The sequence below is a fragment of the Micromesistius poutassou genome (genome assembly GCF_964030765.1).
Source record: "Micromesistius poutassou genome assembly, chromosome: 3".
Classification (NCBI taxonomy): Eukaryota; Metazoa; Chordata; class Actinopteri; order Gadiformes; family Gadidae; genus Micromesistius; species Micromesistius poutassou.
This window is the reverse complement of record NC_140273.1, coordinates 8,279,640-8,304,639: the sequence shown is the minus strand read 5'-3', so window position 1 is coordinate 8,304,639 and position 25,000 is coordinate 8,279,640. Positions and strand designations below refer to the sequence as shown.

At 45.7% G+C, this 25,000-nt stretch overlaps 2 protein-coding genes across 2 annotated transcripts in view; one reads left to right on the top strand and one right to left on the bottom strand.

Annotated features, from left to right (window-relative positions):
- The window catches only part of mettl14 (methyltransferase 14, N6-adenosine-methyltransferase non-catalytic subunit), a 6,565-nt gene extending 981 nt beyond the window's left edge, over positions 1-5,584 (bottom strand). The window contains exons 1-10 of the mRNA XM_084466203.1: positions 5,381-5,584; positions 5,127-5,215; positions 4,954-5,044; positions 4,588-4,665; positions 4,105-4,192; positions 3,878-3,968; positions 3,426-3,567; positions 2,372-2,464; positions 1,601-1,717; positions 1,061-1,271 (exon numbers count right to left, since the gene is read on the bottom strand). Of these exons, the coding sequence (XP_084322329.1) occupies positions 1,061-1,271; positions 1,601-1,717; positions 2,372-2,464; positions 3,426-3,567; positions 3,878-3,968; positions 4,105-4,192; positions 4,588-4,665; positions 4,954-5,044; positions 5,127-5,215; positions 5,381-5,446 (1,066 nt within the window). The 5' untranslated portion in view covers positions 5,447-5,584. The remainder of the gene's footprint in view (positions 1-1,060; positions 1,272-1,600; positions 1,718-2,371; positions 2,465-3,425; positions 3,568-3,877; positions 3,969-4,104; positions 4,193-4,587; positions 4,666-4,953; positions 5,045-5,126; positions 5,216-5,380) is intronic.
- Positions 5,585-6,362: 778 nt separating this feature from the next.
- The window catches only part of prss12 (serine protease 12), a gene marked incomplete at both ends in the record, with an annotated part of 22,892 nt that continues 4,254 nt past the window's right edge, over positions 6,363-25,000 (top strand). The window contains 11 exons of the mRNA XM_084465544.1: positions 6,363-6,720; positions 7,585-7,723; positions 9,096-9,268; positions 9,601-9,745; positions 10,808-10,986; positions 11,458-11,599; positions 11,887-12,125; positions 15,371-15,512; positions 18,693-18,898; positions 20,888-20,966; positions 22,353-22,475. Of these exons, the coding sequence (XP_084321670.1) occupies positions 6,363-6,720; positions 7,585-7,723; positions 9,096-9,268; positions 9,601-9,745; positions 10,808-10,986; positions 11,458-11,599; positions 11,887-12,125; positions 15,371-15,512; positions 18,693-18,898; positions 20,888-20,966; positions 22,353-22,475 (1,925 nt within the window). The remainder of the gene's footprint in view (positions 6,721-7,584; positions 7,724-9,095; positions 9,269-9,600; positions 9,746-10,807; positions 10,987-11,457; positions 11,600-11,886; positions 12,126-15,370; positions 15,513-18,692; positions 18,899-20,887; positions 20,967-22,352; positions 22,476-25,000) is intronic.

Genomic DNA, 25,000 nt, shown 5'->3' with positions numbered 1-25,000 from the left:
GGCACATGCGGTAACGTTGAGGACAGAGTTGTCTTCTAATCAAGTGTTATGAAGATGACATTGTTAAACGCACACAGCCTGCCATGTGGTTTTAAAAGAAAACATCTTAAATAACTCCCTTAAACAATTTAAATCGTTTTCCAATATCCTTCATGAAGGATATTGACGATTCATGTAAACTTATAAATAAACGTTGACCGGACCTCAGTCATTCAGAGCGAGTGGCTAGTAGGATTAGGGCACCTAGTGAAGGAGTGATTGTGATTAGCCAAATGTCAACAACATAATTACAAGGCGACGTTGACTCCATCTGCCATTATCAGGAATACAACAAATGACGTCAAGTCCCCCCAGGCCCCACAAACTCAATGGAGAACCCTATCTGTATGTCTTCGGCGCACAATCAGCCCTAGTTGTCAACATGTTTGGGTTTTTTCAGCTGTCACGTCACAAAACACATTCTTGTTTTTTTGGTTTAGATGTTTTCCGCTGCAATTACGCTGTCAGTGTTTTGACGGACTAGCGATAGGGGACAATAGCGGCCAACAAGGGAGTGGCAAGTATTCTACCCTGGTGAATTTAATATAGGAATTCTTTAATGCAGTGCATAAAGGACATATACAAACTTACACAGACATACAAAAGACTGTATTTTCCCTCTGCCCACCCTGTCACCGATGGACTGTAGAAGTCACACAGGACATTCCTCAGTGCTATTTCTATACTAGTTGCCCCAGGGGTCCAGGGCGTGGCACCATGTAAACTCTGTCGTTTTCAAACTTGAGCGACATGGCATGCGCTTCCAAATTCCTGCCTTACCCGTACACACCCTGTGGTAGCCTCTAGACTCTAAGGTGTGTGAAAACAGCAGCCGACCCATCACGTCCAAGAGGCCCTCGAAGGTCGGTCAATTCTATTTACTGAGAGCACTCAGTGACGCGCAGGTTGTGGCGTCACCAGGACCCTCTTGCTCAGGACCCCCTTGCTCAGGACCCTTTGATTCATACCCATTAAACTAAACACTGAACAAGACCTCTGGGGTCCTCTGTAGTGCTCTCACCTGGCCTGATGGTGGAGTCCCTGCCAAACAGGTGGAGCCTCCGTCGGCCCAGGCAGAAGTGCTCGATGATGTGGAAGATCTCCACGGGCTTCTCCACGTTGCCCATCTCCGGCTCCTCCGTGATGATCAGGTCGATGTCCACGTTGGCGTGGATGAAGTCCCCGTCGGTGCTGCGTCGGACCGTGCCTTTGATCCCCATCAGACAGTGTTCCTGGAGATGGGACAAATGTTACACGAGACTCAGTACAGGGTTATGAAGAGTTCCAGGTGTTTGCCACCAGATTTCATTCAGCAGCTCACAAGCGAGGCCCACTCCTGCTCTGTTCCTTTTGGGCAGCCAAAAGCGAATGACTGATTGAATCAGTTGTGGAGTAAAATATTAAGTAACAACAAATGTACTAACTAATACCGATTGCCTTGCAGTATGAGCAACATCACGTGTTCATCACATCAGTGGCTTAACTCCATTCAGTCAATCATTGCAATGGAGGACTGAATAAGCCAACAGTGTCGAGGTGCAGCAATGGCTCTTCCTGGTACCTTGGTCCTTTGGAACACAGCCTTGGGGTCCAGGGTCTTGGTCTTGCCAGGGTTGTTCTTATTGGTCTTGATCCAGCAGATGTCCTCACATCGTCTGAAGCCCCACTTCCTCAAACACTGCGGGGCGACAAAGACGTACACATTCTGACATTAGAAACACCACCGATACGAGCCCAGGGGCTAGGGGTATAGCAAAGAAAATGCACTGCATAGCAGAGGCATTAGAAAGGGAGATGCTACCCGGGCCTCATGCATTGCCCAGACACCAGTGTGGGGGATGACACAGGCTCGATCACAGCCTGTTGTATCAGGTTGTTATGGTATCAGGCTGTCACAGGATGGCTGAGTGTCTCTCACTACCAAGAAGTATTGGGAGATCATGTGGGTTCATAATGAGGCATCACTTAACAAGCCTAATTTCAGATTAAGAAACCTGCCCATCAGAATGTGTTTAATGTCCGGCGGGATGCCTTTGGCACATTCCGCCACTCGGGAGCTAAATCATGTCATTAACGGAGCTGTTCTTTTCAACAAGATATTCCATCCATGCAGAAGTATTAGTCATAATGCATTTCTTGTACTTCTGTATGCTCATCATAATATATCCTGGAGTACTTCTGTGTGTTGTATGCTCATCATGTACCTTGGAGTACTTCTGTGTGTTGTATGCTCATCATGGACCCTGGAGTACTCCTGTGTGTTGTATGCTAATCATGCATCCTGGAGCACTTATGTGTGTTGTTAGCTCATCATAATTCAGAGCCAGCATACCATCCTGCCGAGGTCCAAGCCCTCTCCAGAACCGCACCAGAGGAAGACGAAGGAGCGCAGGGCAGATATTTCCTCAATCTCCAGCTTCATTATCTTCACATGCAAAAAGGAGGAGAGATGGGAGGTGAGATCAACTCTAAAGCACACCACTCCTAAACCTCTTTTTCTTTGGCAAATCTTAAGGGATAGTTCAGGATTTTGGACATCGGGTCTTATTTCCAAGTGAGCCAGTGTGTTATTTATCATTGGAGACCGTTTAACACTTTTTATTCAGTCCTTCTAGTTGCAGAAATCGCTGGTGCTAGGCTAGCGCAACTCCAGGGGAACTGCTAGCCTGCCAATAAAAACAGTTTTACCCACTCCAAAGTACACCCGATGCAAACCAATTATAATGCCCAACTATCGATGTAAATGTCTGTGTTGATAGAATAATATTAGAAATAAAACTATCCTTGTATCGCAATGATCACATTACATTTTGGTTGGACTACTTTCTCGGCGGAATTTCACTTTGCTCCGGTGTAGCAACCAATTCACTACAGCAGAAGGTAAACAGAGAAGTGCACTCCAGGTAATATCAGTCCACCGCTGCCGTAGATTGCTTCCAACTACAGGGATTAAAAACAAAATTATAACACTATTCTATCAACACAGACATTTACATCGATAGTCTGGCATTATAATTGGTTTGCCTCGGGAGTGGGTAAAACAGTTTTTATTGGCAGGCTAGCAGTTCCCCTCGAGTTTCGCTAGCCTAGCACCAGCGACAAGAAGGACTGAATGAAAAGTGTTGAAAACGGTCTCCAATGATAAATAACACACTGGCTCACTTGGAAATGAGACCCGATGTCCAAAATTCTGAACTATCCAATTAATTTCCGTAACGTCAGATATCGTGTAAATCCACGTTACTTTGTCTTTGTATTCACAAACCACAGTACAAGCATTTAGACTGTATGTTGCGCTAGTACAGCCGTGGGATGCCCTGAACAACTTGAAACACATGCAGAAGTACACAGGCCTGACCGGCGGAAGAACATGAACCCAGACGTACGTCGTCCCAGTTCCAGAAGCGCTCTGTGTGGCTGATGCCCGACTCCCTGTAGTACTCCTCCAAGGGCGGCTCCAGCAAAATCACATCAAACTTACACTTCAGGTCCCGCAGGTCGAAGTGCTCCGGGTCCGCCTGGAGGTACCTGCACAGACACAGAGGCTTCCGGGGTTAAACGACATTATATCAATACTGAAATAAGACCTTTGTTCAGCAAATACAGGAGAAAATGCTATGTTTTTGCCAGTCTCACCAAAAGGTCTCGGACGCATGTAATGGTCTTTTCGTGAAGCCAAAGTACCTGTTAGCAGGCCTAAGGGATGCCGACCATGGGACACCAAATGTGAGGTGTATTTGGAAGTGTGGCGCTGGTATGGAAAGCCAAACACTTCGAAAAGATGTGATTTTAAACACGTAAACTACACAACGTCTATACGCAGATTGTCAATACGTACATGGGGGGAGTGTTGGTGGTGGAGATTAGTTCATCCTTCAGTCTGATAAGCTCTCGCAGTTTTGGATACTCCTCAAATCGGTCAGCCAGACCTGAATATCGCACAGAGAGATTAAAAGCCAAACCAACACACACACACACACACACACACACACACACACACACACACACACACACACACACACCTGGAAGTAGACAAAACTCGACCATGCAGGAACATAGACATACCAACATCTCTGATGAAGTTCTGTGGCCGATGGCCGGTATCCACAAAATGCTGGCAGTAGTCATTGTGTGGGTTAAGACTCTGTGTACCCTACAATGAAACAAATTACATCATGGATTCACTTTGTTATCACAGGATATTCTCACACTTCAGGTCAGGTACAAAAGATCAGGAAGACTTACCGGGAAATGATACATTCCTCTGTCCCATACATCTTATCCCACAACCACTAGACAACAGTGTGTGTGTGTGTGTGTGTGTGTGTGTGTGTGTGTGTGTGTGTGTGTGTGTGTGTGTGTGTGTGTGTGTGTGTGTAAACCCAGTACATATAGGCAGGGCGCTGAATACTACATTATGTCCCTGCTGCTCATCTCTGTTGGTTCATTTATTATGGTGATGTATGGTTTCACCATGACTATGGAGTCAATGGGCAGTTCACAGATGAGGGGTTAAAGCATGAGCACATAGAGAATCAACTTCCTAACCTTCAAGAAGGTACTTGAGTCCTTGTAGACCTCCTCGTATGGGTTGTTTTCTTCTGGCGGCTGGAGCTCCACCTCTTCCTACAGAAACACAGTGGAGAACACTTCACATACACATGCTATACAGCCGAGCATGGTATATCTGTACAAACTGAAGATAGGTCACTGAAGAGTAAGACACAAACCAATCCCAAATGAGAGGTGTAGATGTATTTTTAGATGATAAACTGTTTGGGCAATTTAATAAACACGGAATTCCTTAGCTCTCATAATATGCACACAGCACAAATAGTATTTTAAATAAAACCTTGGGAGCAATGCACACTAACGTGTACACCTGTATCTTTGAACGTGGATGATTCAGGTCACCTTGATGACTATGTCGATGTCTTCTTCTGTGTCATCTCCCTCCCCTTGGGCTTTGCGTTTGGAAGGTTGAACCGATGTGTCCAGGGATGCCCTATAAACCAGGAATCAACATCTAAGGACGCAGTAATGGACGAATAACAGCCAGGTGATTCGATGATTGAAAGGCATCTCACCGTGCAATCTCTCGGGTCTCCTCGATCTCCTTCAGTTCATCTTTACTGTTCAGCACAGCGCCGATACTATCAGCGCTTTCAGCTCCCAGCTGTACGGAGATGATATGTTTAGTATGTTAATGATTGAAGACACTTACTACGTTATCCGGTAGCATGCAGTAAATAGTGTACCTCTGGCGACAAAGTAATCGGCGGCTGTCTCAATGTTATGCGAGTAGCACGATGAGGGCGGGAGTGTTTGTTATCAACGTTACCTGTTGAGCTAAAAGCTGTCGCCTAAGCTTCTGCTTTTCGCGTATCTCTTGCAATCGACTGTTCATTTCTTAAGCACTGTGCATCGGCCGCTTCTGTGTTTAAAATTATGACAAATGTGTGACAAATGATGTGGTTCAAAAATGCTAATCAAAGTAACAGGACTGTGGCTATAAACAGGAGCTATTGTGGACACAATGATGACAAACTGTTATCCGGCGCGTCTATGTTGCGTCATGGCGATCCTCCAATCGTAAAACGCTAACATATCTGTTCTAAACCACCACCGGGGGCGCTGTTTCCTCCTATAATTAATACAGGAGGCATGTGCTGGGAGGAATTCCTTACCAGGTATGTGCTCCTGTTGCGATGGCAATGTCATATAGGTCTTTATAGGCCTACTAGTGCGATAGTATAGGCATACTAGTGCTAATCGTATACCTTCTAGTGCTATACAATTTCTTTCATACATTCGTCCGCATCCACTAATTTTAAGTGTGGTGCAGAAATACAACCTTATCTATACATCTGTCTTTGTATTGATCTATTATTGTTTTTACCATGCATCTATCTATCTATCTATCTATCTTTATATCCATCTATACATTTATTTATCTACATATATTCTGTCGGTCTAGTCTTTTTTTAAATTGTTTAAGATTGTTATCGGTCTTTAATGATTTGACTGAATCCATCAGTTCAGTGAGTTACCATTACAATATGATTCTGATTGGGTAGAGACCGATACAAATCCATACTCCAGGTCCCAAGGGAAGTGTGCCGCCTGCCTACTTTCCCCGGGCCCTCCTGCAGTACAGGGGGGCCCATTGATCCGCGTCTCCGTGTCTCCGGCGCTCAGCCTGCAGCGCTCGATCCATCCCACACACCACAACACGAGCAGCAGGACCGGGGATAAGCCCTTCTTTGGAGCAGGGAGCGTTTTCCACCTAATATGTATCCTAACTATATAATTAAAGAACACTCATGAACACATCATCGAGAAGAGGAAACATGGAGTTGACGTTTATAACTATCGCGTTTGCACTTTTTGCCATGAACGGTCGCGTTTTTAGCAACGGCCTTTCGTTTATCCCGCCGTTCACCGACTGCGTCCAAAGCCGCAGTGGGAAAGAGGGATACTACCAAGGGGCGATAGATGTCACCGAGTCCGGTTCTCGGTGCATGAATTGGAGCCAGGTGGCGGGATTTAAGGATCGGTACCAGGGAAAAGGGGTCGGGGATCACAACCACTGCCGGAACCCCGACGGTCGTATCCGACCCTGGTGCTTTTTCAACAACACCAGGGGCAGAGTGGACTGGGGCTATTGCGACTGTAAACAAGGTAATCGTGCGCCCCTCAGTGCGTGTTATTTTTGTTGCTTTGATGCAGATAATGATGATGGTGACTTTCAAGCCAATCGTGCCAAGCCAAATAGTTTGAAGAAGTGAAACCTCACGACTGCCCCTTATGCGTCAGTCGTGTTTCAGGTGTGCGCCAGGGCATGACATGTCCAAACAGGCGCATTTTTAGCCCTGCTGTTGAGCGCTAGGATATTTGCCTCGGGCTCCTACACCTTGGTTACCAATGAGTCAACACATGACAATAGGCATCGGTTCATCTCAAACTTTAGGGACATTGTCTATAACAAAAGAGAATCATAACTTGGTTGTGAATCACACAATCTCGACCTCTCTGTAGAAAACGCCCAAAACAAAAATAAACTGAAGAGGGACTTGTGACAAAAGGGATTGATTGACAGGCAGTTATTTGTCCAGTGATTACTCAATAGGCCCGGGATTAATTACATATAGGTCAATCAATCAAGATTCATCAATACTGTAAAATCAATATGGATTCATCAGGTTAATCAATCTGGATTATATCAGGCACCCTGAGCCCGCATCCTAATCTGATCTTCTTCCAGAAAAATATGAATATGTTCTTTGTTTTACTCAAAAGGTCTATTGGAGATGTTTTACCCCTTTCTGATTGCCCTCATCACTGCTTTTTGAAGCAACGAGACTAGGATAGGAAAGTTTGTCTATTACATCAGAAGATCCACAAATAAGATAATTTATAAAATAATACTTCATGAATCCCATAATGGAAATGCAGGGAATACAGAAGGCTCATAGACACATTTACCAGCCTCAATGTGGTTCATGAAGACCTGGTCACCCTCCTCTCCCCCATTTCTCTCCCCAGGATCAGTGCGTCTGCTGGGGGGACGCTCCAAGTTGGGCGGCCGGGTGGAGGTCTACCTCAGGGGAGTCTGGGGGTCCATTTGCAGCCAGGACTGGACTGATGAAGACGCCACCGTGGTCTGTCGACAGCTGGGCAAGGGGTGAGGAAGCGTAGCGCATGTAAACACACACATGGACATGCACACATACAGACCCCTCAGACATAGACACTGGACCACGGACACACACGTTCACTCTCACACGCACACACACAGGCACTCACACACACAGACAGACACACATTCACAAATTCACTCACTCACTCACACACACATTCTTGGGCATTTTCTCTTGCTCTTGTGCTAATTCACACTCGTTTAAGACACACACAAGTTGCACATATTGTCAATAGCTTCACATATAATCAACCACACGTGAAACAAACACAGAAACAAGTCCTTACAAGTAAGGGCTGTGCGTTGGTGAGAATCAAAAAAAATATTATGTACACAATGTTAAGTTCATACAGTACAGTAAACTAGTCAAATACTTGATTATACACATGATGTTGTGGGGCACTCCAGTGATGATAATCAAGTGATGCGTCATGTTTTGAAAACTATTTCTGGCTCTTGTCTCCTTTGTCTTTGTCCTCGCATGCACGCAAGGAGGAACGCAAGGAGGAACCTGGTCTTTCCCCTTTTCTTTTACGTTCCTCTTCTGGTTCTTGTCCTTCTCTCACCTCACAGGCGCTCATTGTATTTTACTTTAGGGTGACCCCTGCATTCCAACCTCTGTGTCTCCATGAGCCCTTAAAGCCGCTCAGTGCGGCCCAGATATTTACCTTCCCCCCCCCCACACACACACACACACACACACACACACACACACACACACACACACACACACACACATGTTAGTGGCATGCGTTGAGGTCATTCTTACTGTAAAGCAGAGGTGCCTGCTCCCTAGGATGGGGTGTGGGAGGAGGAAGGGGTGGTGATGAGGTGGTCCCTGCGTGGACGATACCTTAGGGGGATAGGTTAGGGGGATAGGTTCGGGGGATATGTGACACAGATTCCAACACTAGCACGTACGTGTTCTGGGGCCCACATAGTCACGTAACCGTTCATTGAAAGTGAAAACCAGAATGACGACATACTCGCGCAAAATGTAATGATATCAATCTGCTTTTACGATGGCTATAAAGTTACATGTAATTGGTTATTACAGCTGCTTAAGTCATATCCGTTCAATCGCTGGAGCTCAAAGTGTCTGAAATGACCGCCGAAACACATTAAAACGAATGTAAGATCATCATTAAACATGGATCATTGAACTATGTTGCCTGTGCGATCTGTATCACACAGGCATGTAAGGCCTGTATTTAAATCATTATACTAACAGTGCATAACAACTTGGACCTGAAAAAAACTAAGGGCCCTCCTAGCACAGACCGAGGGGGCCCCTAACCCCTAACGACCAACATCCTGGAGATCAAAACCGCCGGTAATTTTAGGGGGCTGTTCCCAGGTTCACAGGTCAGGCGCGGACCACACCTCTCTCTCTTCTGGGCGTGGCTAGACTCCACTGGGGGGCAGTCCACTGCCAGGGGGCTGAGCCAGACCTGCTGCAGTGCCCTCGGACCACCTGGAACGGAGAGGATTGTCCCATGGCCGCGGCTGTCACCTGCAGCCAACAACAAGGTCCGCTGTCTGTCTGTCTGTCTGTCTGTCTGCCGTCTGTCTAATCGACCTGTATGTCCCTACCGGTCCATGAATCTCTCGACCTGTCTGTCTGTCAGCCTTGCTCTGTGTCTTTCCACTAGCTGTGTGTCTACCTGTCTGTCCCCACTTGTCTGTCAGACTGTCAGCACCATCTGTCGGTCTGTCCTCATCGTTCGCTCTCTTTGTCAATATCTTTCATCTTTCCCTTCACTACGTTGCACTTGTTGTACGCCTGTTACATTTACCCCATGGTTAATGCATGCTTTCCTGTGTGTGTGTGTGTGTGTGTGTGTTTGTGTGTATTTGTACAGTGGTGGTCCCGGTGCGGCTGGTGGGGGGTGTCTCTGGGTCGGAGGGCAGGGTGGAGGTCTTCCACGGGGGCCAGTGGGGGTCCGTGTGTGACGACCAGTGGGACGACAGCGACGCAGAGGTGGTCTGCAGACAGCTGGGGCTGAGGTTCATACCAACACGCACACACACACGTGCACATGCACACACACATCCCTTTGTAGTTGAGTTAATTCCTGTGCAAAGTGGCACTTTGACCATCTGTCATGAACACAAACAAAAGGACTAAAGGAATTTATAGAAAATTTGAAGTCTCTTTCATTCTTTCACTCTCTCTTCTCTCTCTCTCTCTGTCTCTCTAAATATCTACCAAAGTATGTGATGTATTCTCTCCATTTGCACGGACAGGCAGAGAAGGCACAGTAGGCATAACATCTGGGCTCAGACCCTGAATCAGCCTCATTGTTCCAGGGACGTTGACCCAGGCTCCTGACACACCATTGTGTGTGTGTGTGTGTGTGTGGTTGCGAGTGCACGTGTGTGTGTGTGTGTGTGTGTGTGTGTGTGTGTGTGTGTGTGTGTGTGCGCGTGTGAGTGACTTCTTGAGTATTTATTTGTATGCTTTGGTTTTCTTCCATAATCCAAATGGATTCCATAATGGATGTGACACCCTCACCTGCTCTGTTTGGCATGGCAAAACAATGTCTCGAGGCATCAGGCATGAGAGGGTACAGTCACCGTCCACAGGCTAACCACATTCCACCGGAAATGACAAACACACTTTGAATTTGCTTAAACAAACAAAATCTGACCTTGTAGTTGAAGGTGAATTATAGGTGAATTATCATACATGAAATTTCCAAATCGATACCAACAAAGTTTTCATGTTTTCAAAAGTAAACCCAAAATTGAGATCTGGTTGTATGTGGGAAAAAAATACGTGATTGATACAGTTTTAAATTCAGATTCAAATCAACTTTATTTGATGATTGATGTTGGATTAAAATGAACGCAAGCCTAAACTGCACACAAGTCGCTTTCGACTCACACAGCTAGGCCTGCTATTATCCTTCCTCGTAATTATATATTAGCACTTTTATCACTTCAAGTCGTTGAAGACAACCTGCCGTGGTCCTTGTCTGCCCCCTAGTGGCTGGTGAGCCTCACAGGTGGGGAACGGCCTTGGCCTCGCCTAACATCACCTTCTGGTCTCACCTGTTCTCTGTGCAGTGGCGTCCCAAGGGCCTGGGGCCAGGCGCGTTTCGGCGAGGGTTCGGGTCGCGTGTGGTTGGATGAAGTGCGCTGTACTGGGAATGAGCTGTCTCTGGAGCAGTGCCCCAAAGCGGCCTGGGGCGACCACGACTGTCTGCATTCAGAGGACGCCGGTGTTTCGTGTCACACGCTCACAGGTGATGACGCTGCCATATGCTGACCCCTGTGACAACAATGGCAATACACACGCTTTACAAAGTTTACGTGGAAAACATTATAGATTGGCTGGATTGATGCCTGTGAACACCATTCACACAGTGACACATACAAGCCAGCTGTTACACGTAGTCTACGGTAACACAACGGTAACACAACGCCTAAAAGTCAGCGGTATACAAGCTAGCTGTTAGCGGCCTACAAGCTAGCTGTAACACATAGCCTACAAACTAAGATGTAACACATAACCTACAAGCAAGCGGTAACACGTAGCCTACAAGTTAGCGCTAACATGCAGCCAATAAACCGCCAGTAACACAAACACGCTAGTAATACATACAAGCCAGCAGTAATAAATGCTTGTATGTCATGTTTGTATGTGTCTATAGCCTGGTGACCCGGTTGCCGTTTGTGTATGTTACATCTATTCTACCTTTGTGTATTCCCTCCAGATGGTACAGTCAGGCTAGCTGGGGGAACAGAGAGCTACGAGGGGCGTTTGGAGATCTTCTACCGCGGTCAATGGGGAACAGTGTGCGATGATGGCTGGACAGACTCTAACACACTGGTGGTGTGTCGACAGCTAGGCTACAGGTAATGTTGCTAGCATCATGCAATGCATCTAAACACATATGTTGCTATAAGGTCGATCAGTGGAAACTTTTATCCAAAGAGACATTTATCATGCAAGATTATACATCTTTCATAAGGATGTTACAGGCAGACCCAACCGGCCATGTACATACAGGGACATACAGGGAATTTAACCCCTGACCCTGGCATTTTCAATGTCTTTGAAATGTCAAATACCACTGCAATGTCTTTTCAGTGCGCTACCAGTTCAGCTAGGGATCTTAGATTTACATTGATGTACTCTTCAGGTCCGGTGCGACGGTGGTCTCTGAGGAGGAGGGGGAGGGGACCTCGGGGAGCCGCTTTGGCTGGGGCTCAGGACCCATCCTGCTGGACGATGTGAGCTGCACCGGGAAGGAGCCCGGCCTGGCACTGTGCCAGAGGAGGGAGTGGACCCTCCACGACTGCACCCACTACGAGGACGTCAGCATGGCCTGCGGCCCGCAGCGCCCCGGTACACAGCACCCCGGACCGCCCCCCCCTACAAGTAGGCCAACCGCAGAATCTGTGGAAGAGAGTGTGTGTGTGTGTGTGTGTGTGTGTGTGTGTGTGTGTGTGTGTGTGTGAGAGAGAGAGAGAGAGAGAGAGAGAGAGAGAGAGAGAGAGAGAGAGAGAGAGAGAGAGAGAGAGAGAGAGAGAGAGAGAGAGAGAGAGAGAGAGAGAGAGAGAGAGAGAGAGAGAGAGAGAGAATGTAAGTATCTGTGTCTTGTGTGTATGTGTCTGTGTGTATTTTCAGTGTGTGATTGATTTCTGTGTGTGTGTGTGTGTGTGTGTGTGTGTGTGTGTGTGTGTGTGTGTGTGTGTGAGTGTGATTTCGGTCTGTATTTGTGTGTTCCTGTGTCCCTCTGTTCTCTTCACACACTACCGGCAAATTTGTTAATGTTGTTCTTGGAGAGAAGAGAAGATAGGAGATAGGAGAAGATAAGCCACTTTGAAGGCTTTGAAGTTTTCTCTCTGAAGTGTTCTTTTCACATGGTGTGCGGAATGTGCATACCTGTTTAAGTCTGTGTGCGTCTTTGAGTGTCTGTGTGTGGGTGTGTGTTTGTCTGTGTGTGTGTGTGTGTGTGTGTGTGTGTGTGTGTGTGTGCTTGTGTGTGTGTGTGTGTGTGTGTGTGTGTGTGTGTGTGTGTGTGTGTGTGTGTGTGTGTGTTTATGTATTTACAGAATGTGTGTGTGTGTGTGTGTGTGTGTGTGTGTGTGCTTGTGTGTGTGTGTGTGTGTGTGTGTGTGTGTGTGTGTGTGTGTGTGTGTGTGTGTGTGTGTGTGTGCTTGTGTGTGTGTGTGTGTGTGTGTGTGTGTGTGTGTAAGTGTGTGTGTTTGTATTAGGGATCGACCAATATTGATTTTTTAGGGCCTTAGCCGATGACCAATACAGGCTGACGATTTTCTTGAGCAGATATTTGGAGCCGATTCTGCTTTTGCTCCCTCAATTTACATCATAAAGATTACACAATGATGATAACAAGTCTTAAAGTCTCAATTTAAAAAAGGAACATTTATTGAACTGTCTGTCTGTAGATAATGCCGGGGAGAAAAAAATCTTTCCGGCAGTAAAAAACTGTAATATCGGCCGATAATATCAGCGGCTGATATAGACCTCTGAACAATAAGTCCCACCTCCGTTTTTGGATTTTCGGTGCCGTTAAAGTAGCATTAATAATCATTTACTACTTTAACGGCACAGACAATCCAAAAACCCAGTCGAAACTAGATGGGAAAAGTGTGTAGCTTTTACTTCTTCGCCATCTACAGAGTTTGTTATGTACGATCATTCAAAAACCCCATGTTATTTCCCATAGACATTTGACAGAGGGAACCGGAGCCTCGGAGGCGGGACTTATTCTTCAGAGGTCTATTATGGGCAATCTAGTTTGTATGTATGTACAGTGTGTGTGTGTGTGTGTGTGTGTGTTTTGTGTGTTTCGGTGTTAGACACAACCAGTCAGACAAACAAAGGCAGAGGTAATTCAAGCTTGCCACAAACTCATGTGTGCAGAGGCTTGCATGTGTCAATATTTGCTACCACACTCATTCAAACTATTACGTCACAAGAATAAGAAAGAATTGTACCGATTTAATTCAGTTTAAGCTACTGATTGTTCTCAGCCTCACCTCCACTTGCTGCGGCTGAAACCGTCTGCCAAGTGAGTAAACGGGAAAAACTCTTGGTCTGTAGACCTCAGTGTTTGTAATCAGGAGAACACACACCAGTCTATGCTGGTTTCAGGATCAGAGCTGTCAGTCAGGCCTCATCACATCCAGCAGAGGGGATAAGCTGACGATCCTAGAGAGACAGATAAAAAGCTGTGTGATGATTCCATCGCTGCTTAAATAAGGCTTGGTTGTCTGCCAATCAACTGCTCATGCCTGGCTCTGTCTTCTTAAGAGCGGATGGGAATGAAGACTATTATGGGTACAGCATGGAAAACTGCTTAAAGTGCACTGCTCCCTTCCAACCCCCCTGCTCTAGTGGTGATCCCAGTATGGAGCCCCCGCACTCTCAATTCCCCCTCTACACATTTTAATCTTCTTTTATCCGGGAAGAATACGGCCACACATGGTGGAGTGCAGTGGCTCCTCGGATGGCCTCAGATATCGATCCAGTTTGACCCAACGCCACCATCTTGTCCCGTGCACTCGGAAATGAGTCACAGCACAGGGAGACCCCTGAGATGGATTATTTTGAACGAGGGTATTAAGGGAAAATCTGTCATGGTTTTATGCTAAAGTATTCAGTGGGATTTCGGGAGATTTTGCATGATTTAGCGTGACATAACCTGATTTCGCCATACTTGTCTGAATTAGCTTTAGCGTGCTTTAGCCGGATTAAGCATGGTTTGAGGTGAGCGTGTGGATCCTATTCTGCCTGGCTCTGATCATTTTCACACAAGACCAGAGAAGATGTTTTCTTAGTTGGCTTGCATACCACATATTGATAGTAATCTATATACGACACACTTCACACTACACTACACTACAGGCCTAGATTAAATACCACTGCTAAGAACTGTTGATGGGCCTTTTCCTTGTTGTTCCTTGTGTGTGTGTGTGTGTGTGTGTGTGTATGTGTTTGAGTGCATGTGCATGTGAGTTTGTCAATGTATCCTTACAAAGTCAGGGGGATTTAGGGTTTGTGTTTGTCGATAATGAAAAACAACCACTTTTTCCTCAAGAATAAACATTCCCACGTTTAATTTCCATCCCTGCCTTGCTCCTCATAACACACACACGCACACGCACACACACACACACACACACACACACACACACACACACACTGATACACAGTGGTGTGTGTGCATGCGTGTGACTGAGTCTGAGCGTGTGTGTGTGCATACGTGTGTGTTTGCATGTAAACCATAATGATGAATCATTTACACTCAGCCTGGTTTAATTAGTGGAGATGGAAGGTAGCAAAAGAGGAGGAGGTTAAAACCAAGATGTTGACAACCAAGATGATGAAGATGAATGAACCTCTGAGTTTGACAGGAGTTTAAGTGCTTTTCCTGCTTCCACACACACACACACACACACACACACACACACACACACACACACACACACACACCGAAGGTGGTGAGAGCTGTGTGTGACGGGTCGTTTGTGAAATATGAGCCTGCTCTGTCAGCAGTCTGTACCCTATAAGAGTTTGGTTGAGGGTGTGTGATTGATGCTGTGTGTGTGTGTGTGTGTGTGTGTGTGTGTGTGTGTGTGTGTGTGTGTGTGTTCCAGGTGTGGCTGTGAGGCTGGTTGGGGGCGAGACCCCCAGGGAGGGCAGGGTGGAGGTCTACATGTCGGGTGCGTGGGGGACGGTGTGTGACGACGGATGGACCGACCGCGGGGCCACGGTGGTGTGTCGTCAGCTGGGATTCAGGTACCCTGGTTCCACCCGTCTCAGGACACGGAAACACCCTCAAACACAGTGCACCCACACATATCTTCTCTGTCCATTTTCTGGTCTTTTTCAACCAGGCTATCAATGGTTTTGTGTCCACAATCAAACTTTGTTTTCTTCCACCAAAAACGCAAAGTGGATGAATTTGAAAATGCCGGACTGGAGTTGGTAGTTCAGCACAGTGTAGAGGAAATGACACATCTGTTTCTACATTTCAAATCACTTTCAGCTAATCATGACATGCTGTCAAAATAACTTATTTAATTAATGGTATAACCTGCTGAACCAGGATGTACTGTTCAGTTGTAGGCTGTAATTTGGCAGGCCGACACAGGGTATAAATGCCACGAACTGTATATCTGGCAGTGATCCTTGTTTAATTGACTGTATATGTAAGGGCATAAGTTCTTAACCTATCTTCAATTATATCCCAGTTATTATTCAGCCTTGATCGTTATCGTCTCCTTCTCCTGTGTCGGTCTCATTACCTCGTGTCCATGGATCTGTGTTGCTGTCATTGAGGACATCAGAATTTTGGCACAGCCTAGTGAAACAGGAGCGCCAGTGTCTCCGGTGGAAACGGGAGCCGTTGAAAGGGTCTGGCCGGTCTAGCAGGGTGGAGTCTGAGGGAACGTATGCCTGTCTGCTCCGGTCAGGACATCTGTCTCCACCCTGACAACCCCTGCAAGGCTCCCGTCTCTCCGGCTGTCCGTTGACCTCTGCCCCGTTGTCTCTCGCTGCTTTGCTGTGGCTGCTCTATTGAAGGCTCTATTGAAGCCTGCGGGAGCGGAAATGCTTCTTATATAAGGAAGTGGTTATTAATAGGTAATTTTATTAATAGGTTATTATTAATAGGTTATTAATAGTGTTTAATTTGATTTGTATTTTCGTTGTCACCGTCCAACGGAACGTGGCTTGGTTGAGGATTCCTGAGAAAACCTTTTCTTTGTTCGATAATGCTGAATTTGTTCTGAACGATGATATCGTCCTGTTGCCTTCATGAGGTAATATAAGTGCGAGAGATTGTGCGATTGAGATTGTAGATCAAAAAAGGATCCCTCCACCTTCTCATTTTAGCCGGCAACTGCAAACTCGTCTTGGGATTTTAAGCCCGGTTCCTGGAGCCAAGACAAACACTTCCTCACAGATATGACTTAATTATGCCTTCGAAAAATGAAAAGACACACACTCAGCGGCAAGGGGCCCCGACTGTGCCGTGCCAACATGACATCATCACTCCCCCTCCCTGCCTGCTTAAAGGCAGGGAGGAAAACCTAGCTCTCTTGCTGGTTGGCTTCCTTCTTCTCCGTCGGTTCACTGACACAGGGCGCTCACAAATGATTTTGTGCTGTAGAGGTGCTTATCAATTCTCCATGTATTCGTGTGTGTGTGTGTTTGTGTGTGTGTATTTTTCCTCAAAACAGAACTCCTCCTTTCAGCCTTCCCGCCTGTGTTTTATTATAATCATAGCCATGACCTAATGCTGTCCCTTGTGTACGATCGCTTATGGGTGGCGACACACAGTTTGAAAACCACTGCACTCACCACCTCCCCCAAGAAGAGTACCCCATACATCATTCCCACCGCCTTTTCTTCGCTCAATTGGTCTGCCCTCAGTTGGAAGACAGATCTGGTGTCAGGACGGAGGAGGAGGAAGAGGAGGAGGGGCGGGGTAGGAGGGGACGGAGGAGGCGGCCCCAGAGAGCATGAATCGTGTTAGAAGCGTGTCAAATGGGGGTCAAAAGGTCCTTCCATGCACATTGTAAACGTCGGAGCCCTGGGGTTCGAAGGATCACGTCTACAAATACATGTGTATGTGGACGCACACTTTCTATAAATGCGCACACGCGCATTTGCACACGCACATGCACATGTTTGACTGCTGTCTCCCCGTTTGAATCCCAGCTGTCAGGGCTCTGACCTTGCCTGTAGAACGAGCGGCTTTATGGATGGATGAACTCTGAAAACAGAGTGCAGGACGGGGAGCCATCAGAGCACTGGGACCACTTGGAGACGTCTTTATAGAGGGAGAAGAATGGGCATTACATTACAGAGACTGGAGCCTCCACACACACACACACACACACACACACACACACACACACACCCCTGTGAGGCTAGAGAAGACAACCTCTTTGCTTTGATGGTGATGATTTCTGATAGTCTCGCTCTCTTGCTCTCTCTCTTTTAATTTTGATGACTCACGGCACACACATACACACGCTCTGATGCAGGCTCACTAGTTGGAGTCACAAATGAATTGTTTTAGTTGATAACACATGACTTGGGGTTGGCCTGACCTTTGACACATTCAGAGAATGTGAAACAACAACATTCATATCATTCATAACATTCATATCATGTTCATCTCACACACACATATTACAAAAACATGGGCAGAGAGTCAAACATACAGAATCAACCGCACAAATGAAATGTGACCAACTTCAAGGAGGGGCATGTTACATGCTATTTAGAACTGAACTGGTTAGAACTGGTTCTGGTATTGTTTTGTAAAAGCAACAAGCATTGCAGCTTGTTTTGTCATGGTAGAATAACAAAAAATAAGCAATACTTGAGTCCCTGACCCCTATGGTATGAGTAGCATTAGACCACTTTTTGTCCTGGATGTTAACCTTTGAAAACCTTTTCAGCTATGCGGAAAGGACGTGTTGCAATCTGCTATGCTGCGATAAGGTGCAGCCTAGCTATGCCACTTGTTTTCACAAGTGGCATAGCGTGTGTGTGTGTGTTTTGGTTTCACCTTAGGTAAAGTTTACTGGATTAAAAGCTAACATGTAAGAAACGAACAAGACTTCAACAAGTGAAAACCAACTAACAAACAACTTAGATTTGAACCACAATGCCATTTAAAAAGTCTTTGTGAGCAATATCGACATGTCTTTAAGTATTTTCAAAATGTAATCAAAATAATTAACATTTTTTATGGATTTTTGTAATAGGTTATATTCTTTTTAATCTTTAAAATCGGTGAACTACACTGGAGTAGACAAATAATGATCAAGAAAGGGACTTCAAAAAAGTTGTTGTCAACTGAAGTCCCAGAACCCCACAGCTATTTGTCTTTCATTCTGTCATATACTTTGAAAAATTCCAAAACGTCCAGCCTAAACCTGTCCCTTTCTATTCCCCGCACAGCGGGGAGGCGAAGGCGCGCGTAATGGCGTATTTCGGCGAGGGAAGCGGTCCGATTCACGTGGACAACGTGAAGTGCAGCGGCGAGGAGCGTTCGCTGGCCGACTGCGTCAAGCGCGCTCCTGGCACGCACAACTGCCGCCACAGCGAGGACGCCGGGGTCATCTGCGACTACGGCCAATCACAGCTCAGCTCCAAAGAGGTCAAAGGTGAGATGATAACCAATCAAATAAACTCGACAGGGGCGACTTATGTTACAGATGTTATACTTAAGCAATAGATCACGACAGGCTGTGGTATACGGTCATTATACCACAGTTAAGGGACCCCCTTAACTGTGGATCTATTGCTTTTATAAAACGGTTACGTAAGTATGGCGAAATGAAAGTCATAGACACCCTGGCTGCCGGCAAAGTGTACGGCGGTACGTACGGCTATGCAACACACGGTAGCGTCCTTCAGAGAGAAGGCTAGAGACGGTAGCTTGGTTCGCCGGCAATTTAGCCTTCTATCGAGTTCACTCAAACTCGATAGTAGGCTAAATTGCCGACCGTGTGCCTATTGCTTTACAACATTTCCACCCTCTCCAGCAATCAACATGTTTTTTAGGCTTCAGTGAACTATGCTATTGCTTTTATATAGAAATAAAACAACACTTCAAGTTAGGCGCGGAGTGATACGGAACTCTGTAAACTGAATGGGCGTCATAGCTGTGTGTATACTGTACGCTCAATATACAACAGTTGGGAACCAATCAGATCGCTTGATTTAAGCCACCCGTTTTATAAAGGCCAATATATATGTTCATGTTACGTGACAAAATATAATTTAGGAGCCAATTTTGTTGGTAATCATAATGTTAAAGTGTGTCAGTGTAGAGTGCAAAATGCCCCAACCCCCTTTTGATTTGTGACCCTGGTGTGGAAGCAGAGGAACAACTTGTTTTGTGCAGATGCACCAAAAGTTAGGGTCGCAGAAAATGCCCAGACCTAAAAATGGTTCATTGTCCAAATGGTTTAATTGGGAACCAGCTTTGGTTGAGAGTGGTCCCATTGTAGGATTGTGTTTTGACCTGGAAATACATTTGTTACTTTTAATAAAGTGGATAATATTAGAGGTAGTTCAACATTAACGGTATGTATATTAGATATTAGAAAGAAAACATCCAAAAAATATGTTTTAAATTCAACGCTCCTCTAGAGTAAATTAAATGAAAGTAAACTCAATTGGTGAGATGTTCTCATAAGTGGTCGGTCTGCATGTTTGTTGTTATTTCAATGGAAGAATAGTCCTTTAAAATAAAGTCGTTGCTAGACTAACTTGGCAAAAATTGTGTAATATTAAGTTCAAAATGCTAGTTAATCAAACAGTATCTGTGTTTAAAGAGCCGTAGCATGTTGAGCAAACAGGTCCAGCGGTTCAGATAAACCCCAACGATAATGAGGAACAACTGACCAAACAGACAGACACAAAGACAGACGGGGTCTCTCTGAGTGAAGAGGGCAAGCTGCCAGGATGACCAGATGGGTCCAGAGAGAGAGAGAGAGAGAGAGAGAGAGAGAGAGAGAGAGAGAGAGAGAGAGAGAGAGAGAGAGAGAGAGAGAGAGAGAGAGAGCGAGAGAGAGAAAATACGATTTGGGGCATTTTGAATAATTTCTATGGCAATTTTATCAAACTACCTTAATTCTTGTAATATAAATGATGTGACCGTCCGAGCTCAAGTGCAGTTATGATTAATTTTATAATGCCCCAATCTGCTGTTATTTCTGCTGATCCTGGTGTGGAAACAGATGAATAAATGGTGTCATGGTCCAAAAAACGGTTTGGGAACCATTTTTGGTTGAGAGGGGTCCCATTGTACTAGTAGGAGTGTGTTTTGTCTGTGGTTTATTGGATCTTCCATGTGAAGAATTACACACACACACACACACACACACACATATACACACACACACACACACACACACACACACTATGAAAATGATCTCGAATCTATTATTTTAATCAGTCTAATAATCCTTCATAAAAGTCCTCAACATATAGTATCTTCATCTCACACACACACACACACACACACACACACACACACACACACACAAATACACACACACATACGTACATACACGCACATGCACAAAAGCGCCCACAAACATCCATACGTCCCAAAGCATATATCTCTCCCTATCTGTCCCTCTCAGCTGCCCCGGACGCGGTCTGCGGTCTGCGTCTAGTCCACTCACGCCAGCGCCGTGTCATCGGAGGAGAGAACTCTCTTAGGTAGGACGCCATGCCGATGGAAAACACTGTAGCATTTCCCTCTCACACCCCGGCTGGAATTAATCAACAACACAAATCACAGAGTCAGTCAACCACAGTAGATAGTGTGGTAGTCCTAATGAGCAGTCAGTCTAAGGCGTGCTGCTGATGTGTGTGTGCATGGCAGTCCGTCTGCTAGCGTACTTGGTATGACTATCGGAGGGTCCTGAGAACCAGGGGTCGGGTTGCGCCGTATAATTAGTATGTCTTCTAAAGGTCAGGTTTGTTTAACAGGCGTCTTTATTTCCCCTTCAGAGTGATGGAGCCACTCTGGAGAGAGGAAAGGCACATGCACTGTGGCTGCGATTGGCCTTAAAAACGAAATCACGAAGTTACATAATCCGAGACAAGGGAACAGGGGCAGAATAGTTACAGATTGAACTATTACATTCACTATTCCAAAAGACTGCTCTACTCAAATAGTTATTTGTAATGTTTTTTCTTTGAAGTAATCCAGGGTAACTGATAAATATACCTAATAATGATGAATCCCAAACAGTTGTCGCTGTACTATTTACTATTTACTAGACCCATTTATCCAAAGCAAAATTGCCATGTCATTAAGGAGTGTGCAAATCAAAAAGGTATATGTGGAGTGTATGTGGTCGGTGCAACTGCCCCAGTATCATTATGAAATGCATCTCAGTTAAGACTTTGTATACACACCATGTAAACAGAAAGGACATTTGTTTAAAGGAAGTGACGACTTTATTAAATAAAGATATTTTGTTTATTTTGAAAGGTTTAAACGGCCAACTGATGACTACACCCATAGGAATTCAGTACAAGTTAATATAAAAGCATATACAGTATGTACATAATAGTTGGCTAGTGTCATGCGTTCTGTTTTTGTTCTCAGAGTGTTTTGTATTTGTTTGTGTGTGTGTGTGTGTGTGTGTGTGTGTGTGTGTGTGTGTGTGTGTGTGTGTGTGTGTGTGTGTGTGTGTGTGTGTGTGTGTGCATGGATTATCTGGGCCATATGGTTCCACTTTACAGCGTAGCGTGTGGATTGAGTATATCCCTAGATATTTACTGCTACTGTCCGTCAACCTGCTGTGAACAACAGCCTCCTGTAGAGCAGGGAGAGTGAGGCGCAACTGTTAGGCTGCTGCATGTGCTCAGCGGGTCGGACTACTTCATGGAGTGTGTTAACCTGGTGGTCACCGTTACGCTGACCTGAAAGTGTTGAAATGTTCCTCCCAATGTGGAGTTTGTGACTGTTAAGAAAATAGTCAGGAAGAGAACATGAAAGGGAGCATCTGTCTGCACATTATACTGTGTGTGTGTGTGTGTGTGTGTCTGGGCGTGTGTATATGTATTCAAGGTGTGTGTGTGTGTGTCCTCCAGGGGGGGCTGGCCGTGGCAGGCTGCGGTGCGTCTGCGGGGGTCCAGGGGCGACGGGAGACTGGTCTGCGGAGCCACGCTCATCCACACCTGCTGGGTGCTCACCTCCGCACACTGCTTCAAGAGGTCAGCTCTCACTCACTCACTCACTCACAGGTACATGCACATACACGCACACTACCCCCCACACACACAGACAGACAGACAGACAAGCAGACGTGTGCACACACCATTAACTCATACATAAAACACACGCACATTGAATATACACACACACACACACACACAATCACAAACACACATGCACAAGATTGCACACACTGGAATGCCTTGCTTCATACACATGGTTATCATGATTTGCATAATAATATTGAATTTGGTTTTGAATTTTGAACCTGTAAACACGTAAGAATGTGTGTTAGGTAGTTAGGTTAGTCTCTCTGATGATTACATACATGTGTGGGTTTTACTCTCGAACTGTTCCATGCGTCGCTCAGCAGTTGCTCAAACCACTGCTTTCAGCTGACACCGGAATGAATGTACTCGCACATGCACGCCCACACAAACACACACATGAACACACACCCACAGCCTTTAATGTTCTGACAGAGGCCAGGTTACGCTCTCTGTGGCAGCAGCATCTGGTGGCTGACTGGATTGTGTGATTGGCTGGTGGCTAATTGGATGATAGCTGATTCTCTGCAGCTGTGGTCCAGGTGCTTTGTGATGGATAGAGAGGAGAGTAGGAGAGAAAATAGTATTTATCCCGGCCACTTCATCCAGAATGAGGATTGTGTGTGTGTGTGTGTGTGTGTGTGTGTGTGTGTGTGTGTGTGTGTGTGTGTGTGTGTGTGTGTGTGTGTGTGCACTCATGCAGAGAGAGAGGTTGCAAGACTTCGAGAGAGAGGGTGAGAGAGATCTGTGGAGGTGGGGTTAGCAGTGACCATGTGCTACTCATTCCCCAGCAATCATAGAATGATCCTTACTGCTAGATGGATATTTGCTCCGCACCATGGATCATGTTTCACGCTCCCATCTCCCTCACTCCCACACACACACACTATACACACACACACACACACACACACACACACACACACACACACACACACACACACACACACACACACACACACACACACAGACATGCACAGCCACCAAGTACCCAACAACCACTCGGTTCAGCTGGACTAGATTTTGCTGTAATCAGTCATGTTCACCTGGGTTCAGATGAGCTGGTAATGAGTTTGCTCGCTGTGACAGGCTAGGCTCAACTAGGTCAGCTTTCATTTAAGGCAATCAAAACAAGGTTACGCACACACATGTACACACACACACACACCCTGGTACACACACATACACATATACAAACCCTGACATACATACAAACACACACACACACTCAGATAATTCACCTTGAAAGCAGCAATATTAGTTGTTCATAAAGTATGTATATCTTCCATCTGGTCGGGGGACTCTTGCATGACCTCATCATAGTCCAGAGATCGCTGTCCAGCAGGAAGTAGAATCGATACAGTCAGCCCATGTGTCAGTACTTCCTATATTTAAATCCTCCTGGCTGATAGAAGCTGCCTTCTGAGCTCAAGTCTTCAGTCACGATGAGGTGTGAGCCTGCACCAGGAGACATGACACCAGGGACGTTTACAGGTCAAAGGTCAAGGCCTTTTGCTCTAGGGTCAAGAGTGTTTGCTCAGAAGCTCATTTAACTGTGTCAACCATCACGTGCTATTGTTGTTGCAAGTAACCCCTGGCAACGGGAGGGCTGGTATGTGTGTCTCAAAGTGCTACATTTTGAATGTGTCTGTGTGTCTGTGTGTGTGTATGTGTGATTGTGTTAGTGAGACAGAGAGACTGAGAGTGTGTTTGTGTGTGTGTGTTTGTGACACTTTTATGCTGATATCAGTTCTCTGATGCATTGCCAGTAAGTAAGTAAGAGGGTGTGAATCCAAGGTCAGGTTCCGGCATCCGGAAACATCTTGACAGATGTAACTCGACACATGCCCCACGTCTTGGAGAAATCTCTCTCTCTCTCTCTCTCTCTCTCTCTCTCTCTCTCTCTCTCTCTCTCTCTCTCTCTCTCTCTCTCTCTCTCTCTCTCTCAATCCTACTCACATTACAGCATCTAAGTAACCGACATGTCAGTCATGTCAGTTAATCCAAAAGTTGAAGGGCATCGCAAATCAAACAATTTGCAACAATCTCTCTCTCTCTCTCTCTCTCTAAAATTACCCCTTCTCCCACCTTCTCACACACTCAGGCATCATAAATAAAACACCTACTCTAACTCATGGAAGAGACCATTCCCATTTGTATTAAATATAGTTCCATATCTGTACATCATTTATGGAATCGTCTGGATAGTGATCTGAATGGTAACACCATATTATGTTATCGATATCACACACGTGTTGGTCCTTTACAGTCTAACTTAAGGACCAGACTGATGACATCAGCAAATTCAATGAAGTGCTGGAGCATGGCGACCGGATGGGCGTCTGGCAGTGGTAGACTGAAGGTACTTAAGTACTGCTGGTTTATCCATTTATACTGGGCTATAGGGCTGTGGTGGATGTGCTGGCCAATCACTGGTCCATTGCTGTCCGTCTCCATGGATTGTATGGACTTCCATA